General features: G+C 35.5%; 2 protein-coding genes across 2 annotated transcripts; both read left to right on the forward strand.

Moving 5' to 3' along the window:
• The first annotated feature begins 2,366 nt into the window (after positions 1–2,366).
• Positions 2,367–5,757, forward strand: LOC113357070 (deSI-like protein At4g17486). The gene is made up of 4 exons (XM_026600335.1): positions 2,367–2,678; positions 4,075–4,335; positions 4,649–4,936; positions 5,302–5,757. The coding sequence occupies exons 2-4, from the start codon at positions 4,131–4,133 to the stop codon at positions 5,538–5,540; spliced, it is 732 nt and encodes a 243-aa protein (XP_026456120.1). The 5' UTR covers positions 2,367–2,678; positions 4,075–4,130; the 3' UTR covers positions 5,541–5,757.
• A 1,629-nt stretch (positions 5,758–7,386) lies between these two features.
• LOC113359855 lies at positions 7,387–8,802 on the forward strand. Its single transcript, XM_026603427.1, has 2 exons — positions 7,387–8,068; positions 8,282–8,802. Exons 1-2 carry the CDS (start codon positions 7,387–7,389, stop codon positions 8,800–8,802), a joined length of 1,203 nt encoding a protein of 400 aa, XP_026459212.1.

Below are 8,802 nucleotides of genomic sequence, written 5' to 3' on the forward strand. Positions count from 1 at the left end.
ATTAGGGACGGAGGGAGTACTTCTCAGCATTTTTATTTTTCGAGAATTTTCTCTCTTAGTGTGCTGGCATTTGATGTTATCTTGTTATGGATTGTACTTTTGTGTTTGAGTTCACTAGGATTTTTCTGTAATCAACATCTTTAGTCATTTTACTCTGTGTAGGATTAAGATGTTGGGGTGTCATATGTTGTTCACCTTGGAGATGATAAAAGACTGATGGAAGTATCTGAAGATAGTGTGGCTATATTTTTACAAGGAATTTAAATCCCATGTCATATCCTCAACCTTTCGACAATTCTGGTTATGAAGAGTCTTCATATCAGAATGTGAATTTGTTGGATAGGAATAAAAAAATAGTTGCTGCTGGATATGTGGTGATCGGTTTGAAAGGTGAAATCTGTCACCACAGAATTGTCCAAAACAACGGGAGTAAAGTTCGCATAGAATGTGTCCACGATGATTCAGCACCAATCTGGACCCTCCTCAAGGTGACGACTACTATAAGCTGTCTTCGTATGTTGGTGGTGGTTGGGTAGTGTGGCATAAGAAGCGTCTGCAATTTACAAATTAAACTTTGTGTACCTTGGTACTGATAAGTACTGTTAGGTATAGTAGAGTTTATGTTTTAATTTATAATAATTTTTAGTTTTATTGTTTAGTGTATTGAGGATATTAGTTGATGTTGAAACAAATTTTTTTTTATTAATTTAATTTCTATTAGATTTTTTGGGTACTATTTTTTAATATTATGCACTAACAATTAATGTGGTGGGTTTGGGAAAGCGGTGTATGGATCCAAAACAGGGTGGGAAAATATATTTTTTTACTTAATTACTGCCTAAATTGTTACACTTATATATGTCAGAGATTTGACATACTTTTTAGTGTGACTTAAATTAATTAAAGTCACACTTATTAGTGTGACCACTGATGTGTAACAAAAGAAAAACACCATATTTATGACACTAATAAGTGTGATAATAAATCAAATATCACACTTATTTGTGTAACAAAATGTCTGATTTGGTGTAGTGAATGGTGTTTGGTGCGACGATGAACCTGAGATAAAGAAGGAAATTTCGAATCTGTTGAGTTAGGAAGAGAGATTTTGATGTTGTTGCTGCCAAGAAGAAGCTGTTGTTGTTCATTCTGGTAATTATCATTGATTTCAGGAGTTTGTGTTTCTGTCAATGAGCTACAGCGAAAAATAGGTGCTACAATTGATTCAATATAATGGATCACTGTTGCCATGAGATTATAGAGTTATAAATGTTTTATAGTACAGTCAAGAAGAAGAAGGGACGGTGTTGTGACGATGAGTTGGTTTTGTTATGAAGATGAATGGGATCTTGTTTCATGGAACTGGAGAAGAAGATGAACAATGTTTGATTAGGTCCTAGTCAACTCATTACTGAATGCCGATTTACTTGGGTCCAAGTCAAATAATTTGAGGACTTAACTGCCTTTTAATATTGGTTTATGACTGCCACGTGTGCTTTATAAAAAAACGGGATGAAAAAGGTCAACAGTGTGACATTTTATTAATTCTAAAAATAACGGTGGCAATTTTTTAAACATGAAACTGAAAGTGTGGCACTTTATTAAAATCTTCTATTATCTTCAGGAACGTAGTACAGAGTACGACAAATTGTATAAATTTCTATTATTATTTCGATCAAGTAAGAAAGACAATAGAAATATGTTGCATAATATGTTAGTCACGGCTCACTATAAATTAAACCCTGCACCTCCCTCATAAGTCGTCGTCACGCAATTACGCTGGTCACGAAATAATCAAAACGGTTAGTGGTTTTTATTTTTGTGAAGATTTGACCCGCGGCCACCTCAGTTAGGTAGAGCTTCCACACGATCTTACTGTTAATTAGAAATCAAAACTAGTCATAAAAATCCAAGGTGACCAAACTTGTGGTACAAAAATTCCACTCAAATGTTGGGATCCATTAAAACACCATCGTAAACAAAATTGATACAAAAACCCCAAATTTTTAAAATTTGGTACAAAAACCCCAAATTTTAATATTGTTTTCATCAAATTTTATTTTGGTTTCATCATAAAATTTGATGAAACCAAAATAAAATTTGATGAAACCAATATTAAAATTTGGGATTTTTGTGTTATTTTTGTTTTTTTTTGGGGTTTTTGTGTTACTTTTATTTTCATGGGTTTTTTGTGGATGGTGACAACTTTAGGGTTATAACTCGCGGACTGATTAGAAATATTAATTTGTATTTACGGCATAGAATTTAAAATATAATAAAGAAAAAAGAGTTGCTTCGTAAGAAAGCCTGTCTCTTATTAAGCAAAAGATATTTAAAAACAACAAAAAGCAGAGTTTCCTTGGTATTAAAATAACCAAAAGAAAAAGAAAAGTTCGGGAGAGGAAAAAGAACTTGTTCACGAGTTCACCAGAATCACCACCTCTTTCTCCTGTTTTCTTTTTTACCAGATTTTTCTTTTGGATTTTTTCTTTATCTCTCTCATTTATAGGGGGTTAAATCAAACTACTATTTTTTATTCTACTTCTCTAGGTTTTCCTCATGATAGGATATTTTGGGGTTATAGTTGTGTAAACGAAGATGTTTTCTTCTTCTTCTTCTTCTTCTTCAAGGATTGTTTCGGGTTCTCTTTGAATTTCATGGCTAATTTCTCTAATCTGGTAAGTTTATTATCATGTTGGAATTCGTATTTTATGGGTTTTTGTACATTGTTTGATCTTTTAGATTAGATATGACAATTTCTTTAGTTGTTTCAGTTTTTGGTATTACCCGCATTTCATATATGTCGGATCTGTTTTTATGTCAGTTAGGGATTCACTATTTATATTCTGAGGACATGCTTATTGGAATGCTCTTGTTAAATTTGGGAGAGTTGTTTTATATACTTCCATTGGTTTGATTTCACTTGTGAAGACATAGAATTGGAATTGTTATTTAGGTTTACAAAAGCATGAAATGTGTTTCCATTTTTATCGTACAACTATTTGACGAACTTGGCACATAGATCATGATCTCAGTTCAGAAGCATAGGCTAGTGAGCGAGCATGAATACTACAACTTTTGCATGATGAGGTTGTTATTTTGAGCTTTACATCATTAAGCCTGAAAGGATTAGTTCATTAGGTTGGTAAGTTTTATGAACTTGGTTGTGGTCAACTTTAGTGTGCTTCGTTACGAAACAACTTAGTCTTGCTTAGAACTTTTAAAGGGGAGCTTGTTTCAGCAACCTGGACATCCTCTTTTGACTGCTGACTGAAGATTGAAAACAACAAGTTTATGGACATGTATACTTGTGTAAGAATCCACTGCAAAATCTGGAGCAAACTGACTGCTGATTGCTGAACCAAACCTACAAGTGTTGGTTCTTGCTGAAGTCATAGTAGCCTTTTCCTTAGCAAGCATTTGAATATCGGTGAAGGCAAGGGTAGCACCTTTCTTCATTTTAAAATTGTATGTCCTTTCCCCTAAAAGAATCCCCCAAAAACCACCTCTTGCGACTTTCTTGAGACATAAACAAAGCTCAGTAGGCAATTTGTTTTAGCTTTTTGCTTCCTCCATCTGGCAATTAGTTCTTTGTTGCTCTTTTTAGACAACTGTTTAAAAGTCGATTGAGGGGATCTTGGCTATGCAGGCCAATTATGTTTGACACATGAGCATCTTTCTGCCGTTTGGAGATGTCATTTTTTCCGTTGAAAATTTCGCCAAACAAAAAAGAACCTCCGTGGGCGATTATTATTTTGAATTCATTTAGAAGTAACGTTGTTAGTGGCAAAAAACTTGGAGGGAAGAACTTTTGGCCATATGATAGGACATTAGGATGCGTACCTGATTGCTTACTTGACTCTCTTGATATATGGAAAAATCTATATGAGATAATGTTTCTGAGTTTAGCTTCAAGATTTACGGCATTGTATTTGGTTATTAAGTGTTTCAGTTGTTCTTACATATTTCAAAGCTATTTCTTTTGTTTTACAGTTTGAGACAGACAAGGTGTACGCCTCTAGGCACCACATCACAAAACACTTTTTAACCTTGTGTTTGTTTCTCTATGATCAGGCTGGAACTAGGTGTTGACGTCTTCTTGATTTTCTGTTGAAGATAATTAATATTACATGGGATCAAATAAGAGATGCAATTCTGCATCTACCATTGACGACAGAGGCAAATCATCTATGCGTTTCTGCTTATTCCCTAAAGTGCGCTCTGCAAGCTTTGGTCCAGGAAACTCACCAGTCTACCTCAATGTGTATGACTTAACACCCATTAATGGTTATCTCTACTGGACGGGGCTTGGCATCTTTCACTCCGGCGTCGAAGGTATTAAAGCATTTGGAATCTGAATTTAGTTCTATCAGTTAAAACTTCTCACATTTTTCTGTTTTTTTCTTCTCCGGGAACAAAAATATTGTTTCTTTTTGCGCGTGAATGATGCTTTCACTCTATTTATCTGTTCTTCTATAATTTTGATTTCTATTCTCTGCTAATTGTAGCTTTTTTATGTTGGAAAAAAAGCTCATTGTGGCTCAAAATGTCGTGCTAAAATACTGGAAAATCTCTCCTTGTTTCTATATTTTCTGAAATTAACAAGCTAGTATTCTGATGGGCTGATGACTTATGTCCATATTTACAGTACATGGCGTAGAGTATGCTTTTGGAGCTCATGACTTTGCAACTAGTGGCGTATTTGAGGTTGAGCCTCGGAGTTGCCCAGGTTTTAAGTTTAGAAAATCAATCTTCGTTGGAACAACATCCATGGACCCAATTCAGGTTAGGGAGTTCATGGAGCGCCAATCTGCAAGTTACAATGGTGACACATATCATTTGATCGTAAAAAACTGCAACCATTTCTGCAAGGATATCTGTTTTAAGCTCACAGGGAACACAATCCCAAAATGGGTGAATCGGCTAGCAAAAATAGGTACTTGTTCTGAGATCTTTTTTATTAGACACTACCTTTCACTTGATGGGTTATGAATCTGTAGTTGATCACATTTTTGTTTGGGTATTGATTGATCCTTATTACATTGATCGGTGTTGTGATATCAATGTACTTGTCTGAGTAATGGTCTTGCTCAAGCTAGTCAGTTACTTTTGAGTGTGTTACTTCTGCTGTATTTCTGTGTTCATGGATAACTTCACAACAGCATATAGTTTGAAATTTTCTGCAGTAGGAATAGAATATATTCCAATTTCAGTTCATTATTATGTGTTAAACCCATCTATTTTAATATCCCTAGTGTGTCCCCTGCACGAATTGATTTGATTATATTCTCTTCTTAACAGGGTCACTCTGCAACTGCATTCTTCCTGAAGCTCTGAAAGTAACTCCAGTTCGAGATGACCCGAATGACCAAAGTTTGGATAGTGAGAAGAGGCGTCTTCGAGGCTCCTTCAGTTGCTTGTCTTCAATCTCGATGCGGCAGAAGCAATTGTCATCATCTTCAATGTTTCTACAATCACCGTTAAAAGGTTGCCTACCACCCAGAGGCATGAGCAAATCCAGATCGTTGAAGGAAATGTAAGAATAAACATAGTGCAATCATTTTTTCTCTTTTTAAAAAGTATTTAGGGAGGAGCTTGTGGAAGATTTGTTTTGCTCACTGTCACTATTATTGAAGTGTGATAAGTAGGTTTCGTGAGCTGTAGCAGGAAAAACCAAACAAAAAGGAAAAAAAAAGCATGTAGAGATCTTATTGCTGTTTGTATATCAACCCTAAATGAATGTATTTTTATCAGAAATTATGCGTCTCATTCTTTTAAAGTGGTATTCACAACATGCTTACTCAAAAAAAAACTAAAAATCAATATTAACTGGAAACTCAATGTCAGTATCAATATCAGGCACACTCTGATCTAAGGTTAAAATTTGTAGCAGCTCAAGATTCCTTGGTAATGTTTTGTTGTTTTGCTGAGTTAAAACAAATACATACTGCATTAATAAGAAACAGAGTTGCACACATCCACCAGGAGATCAAGTAAAAATGGAATCAAGTAAAATGGAATCCAGACTGACTTACATGATGCGCTCTGGCATAGAAAGCAAGTCTATTGGCCACAACAGAAGTTTTTAACACGCTTAACATAAACAGACATATTGGTCAGGTTAACAATAACGGGCTAACCGTACCTGAGGTTTGTCTCAACATATATATATATATCTATATTATAAAAAGAAGTGGTGTGTAGCCTTACAAATCCGACCATCGATTTCGTCATCCCACGGCGCGGATTGATTCGTTATATGTTGTATATAGACGACCGTCGGATCGTTGGGTTTCCTGGTGTGTGTAGACTGATAAATCCGGCCATCGATTTCGTCATCCTGCGGCATAGATCGAGAGTTGAGCAAGAGATATTTTTATGCATCGGAACCCTTGGTTTCCCGATATTAGAGCATCTCCAATGCTAGGGGTGGAGGTCTTAAATAGACATGACACATAGGATTTAATACTTTTTCAACCCAAAATTTGTCTCCAATGCTAGATGGAGGTTAATAAATGACAATGACATGGCTGCCATCTCACAGTCAAGGGTAAACCAGAAAGTCATATTTTCACCCTCTCATTGACCCCAAACCCAGTGACACGTCATCATTTTTATTCCAAAAAAAAATATTTTTTTTCTTAAATTAGACGTATTCGGCGACAATCTCAAAGATTGCATCTTCTTCTTCCTTTCCTATCGAAATACTTTTCTTCACTGTGAACAATCATCTTCGATTGAAGCTTCTGGCTAAGGTAAAATCTTGATCATATTTTTCTTCTTTTCTATACCTGATTTATTTGTTAACCTCCCTGTTTAATCTAATAGCTTGCTTGAACATATATCTATATGATAAGAAATTGTTTTCATGTCCTTCACAACGAACTATCAGTTCAAAATTTCTTCAAATGGTCCGCCAAATCTATTGGAATTGATCAATTAAGCATTCATATTCATTCAAATTACACAAAAAGATAATTTAAAATATAAACCCAAGTACAATTCCTATTTCGATTTTTTCTAACTGATGGTTAAATCATTCTTAGTTGCTTGATTTAGGATGTAACTTTTGTCAAATCGAAATAAAATGATTTCTAATCAGATTTGGGTTACTGCAGTAACAAATACAGAATAAGCAAATTACACATCCAATTGACATTTGTGGGTAAAACCAATTTGGGTTATTTAACTGAAGTATGATCTTGATTAGGTTTGTTTAGTTGGTATTTATAACTGAAGTATGCTCTTGATTCCAAGTGAAGAAAATAAAATTTAGATGGGAAATTTTTGGTTTTGTGTTCGTTTACCAATTCAGAATGCTTTTTTTGTTTCTTTGACAACACATTGGACTCTTTTTTTTGCCTGTTAACAGGTGCACTTTAAATTATGGTTTTGTCAGGTTCAATGTCCGACTCCGACAACTCAATCTGGGACTCTGATGAAATTTTAACGTCTGATTGTGATAGCGAAAATTCGTCCACTTACACCAAACCATTGTTAGACATGGATGAGGTGGTCGAAGGTGAGTTACAATCTTCTAGAAGTTCCATTGAAACAATTACTCCTATAATTTTCACAGCTGCGACAATGGATAACAAGCGACCTCATGGTGGATCTACTTTTGGTAGACGCACAATTGTTCGCGATAGGAGACGACGTCACAATCTTATTATTCGTGATTACTTTAGAGGTGAAGACTCGAAATACCCTCCACAACATTTCCGTCGTCGTTTTCGTATGGATATTAGCCTTTTCATTCGCATATTACATGATATTACAAATTATGATAAGTACTTTACACAAAGGTATGATGATGTTAAAAGGGAAGGTTTAAGTCCTTTGCAGAAAATGATTGCAGCTGTACGGATGCTTGCCTATGATTTGCCAGCTGATATTCTTGATGAATATATACAGATTGGTGAAAGTACTGCAGTTGAATGTCTCAAGCGTTTTTGCGATGCCATAATCGGAATATATGAGAAAGAGTATCTAAGAAAACCAAATGAAAATGACATAGCTAGGTTGCTTAAGGAAGCAGAGAGTCGTGGTTTTCCAGGCATGATTGGGAGTCTTGACTGTATGCATTGGCACTGGGAAAACTGCCCAACGACTTGGCATGGTACACACACTAATGGTTTCAAAAGGGTCCCTACCCTCATTTTAGAAGCTGTAGCATCTCAAAACTTATGGATTTGGCACTCTTTCTTCGGCATGGCAGGTACGAACAATGACATCAACGTTTTGGATAGATCTCCTCTGTTTGATGACATTATTAATGGAGTTGCTCCACCTTGTGAATTTGCAATACAAGGTAAAAAGTATAATATGGGGTATTACATGTCGGACGGAATTTATCCCAAATATGCCACACTAATTCAAACTATCTCTAACCCAAGTAATGATAGAGAGGAATTATTTTCTAAGCGACAAGAAGCTGTGAGGAAAGATGTGGAACGAGCTTTTGGAGTTTTACAGAGTAGGTGGAGAATTGTAAAGGGCCCAGCGCGTAATTGGAAGGCAAAAGACCTTGGTAAAATAATGAAGACGTGTATTATCTTGCACAATATGATTATCGAGAATGAAGAACCTCAAGGAACTGATCCGGCACGATGGGAGCCTCATGTAGAAGAAAGAGTTAGGCTTGTTAATTTAGAGCATGATCATCGCTTTCTTGTTTGCAGGATGATGTATAGAATGAAACAAGTTCGAAGCACCGAAGCACATGACACACTGAAAACTGATATTATCAACCACTTGTGGGATACACATACGAACCAAAGCAACGTCTCTACTAGAAATTAA

The sequence above is a fragment of the Papaver somniferum genome, chromosome 3 (genome assembly GCF_003573695.1).
Source record: "Papaver somniferum cultivar HN1 chromosome 3, ASM357369v1, whole genome shotgun sequence".
Lineage (NCBI taxonomy): Eukaryota > Viridiplantae > Streptophyta > Magnoliopsida > Ranunculales > Papaveraceae > Papaver > Papaver somniferum.

What these genes read in the sequence shown, in the direction of transcription:
- LOC113357070 (XM_026600335.1), top strand. Translation starts at nt 4,131, where the DNA reads ATGGGATCAAATAAGAGATGCAATTCTGCATCTACCATTGACGACAGA. An exon ending in CTTTCACTCCGGCGTCGAAG is followed by an intron (nt 4,336 to 4,648) that starts GTATTAAAGCAT and finishes CCATATTTACAG; the next exon opens with TACATGGCGTAGAGTATGCT. An exon ending in GAATCGGCTAGCAAAAATAG is followed by an intron (nt 4,937 to 5,301) that starts GTACTTGTTCTG and finishes TCTTCTTAACAG; the next exon opens with GGTCACTCTGCAACTGCATT.
- LOC113359855 (XM_026603427.1), top strand. Translation starts at nt 7,387, where the DNA reads ATGGTTTTGTCAGGTTCAATGTCCGACTCCGACAACTCAATCTGGGAC. An exon ending in TTTTCCAGGCATGATTGGGA is followed by an intron (nt 8,069 to 8,281) that starts GTCTTGACTGTA and finishes TTATTAATGGAG; the next exon opens with TTGCTCCACCTTGTGAATTT.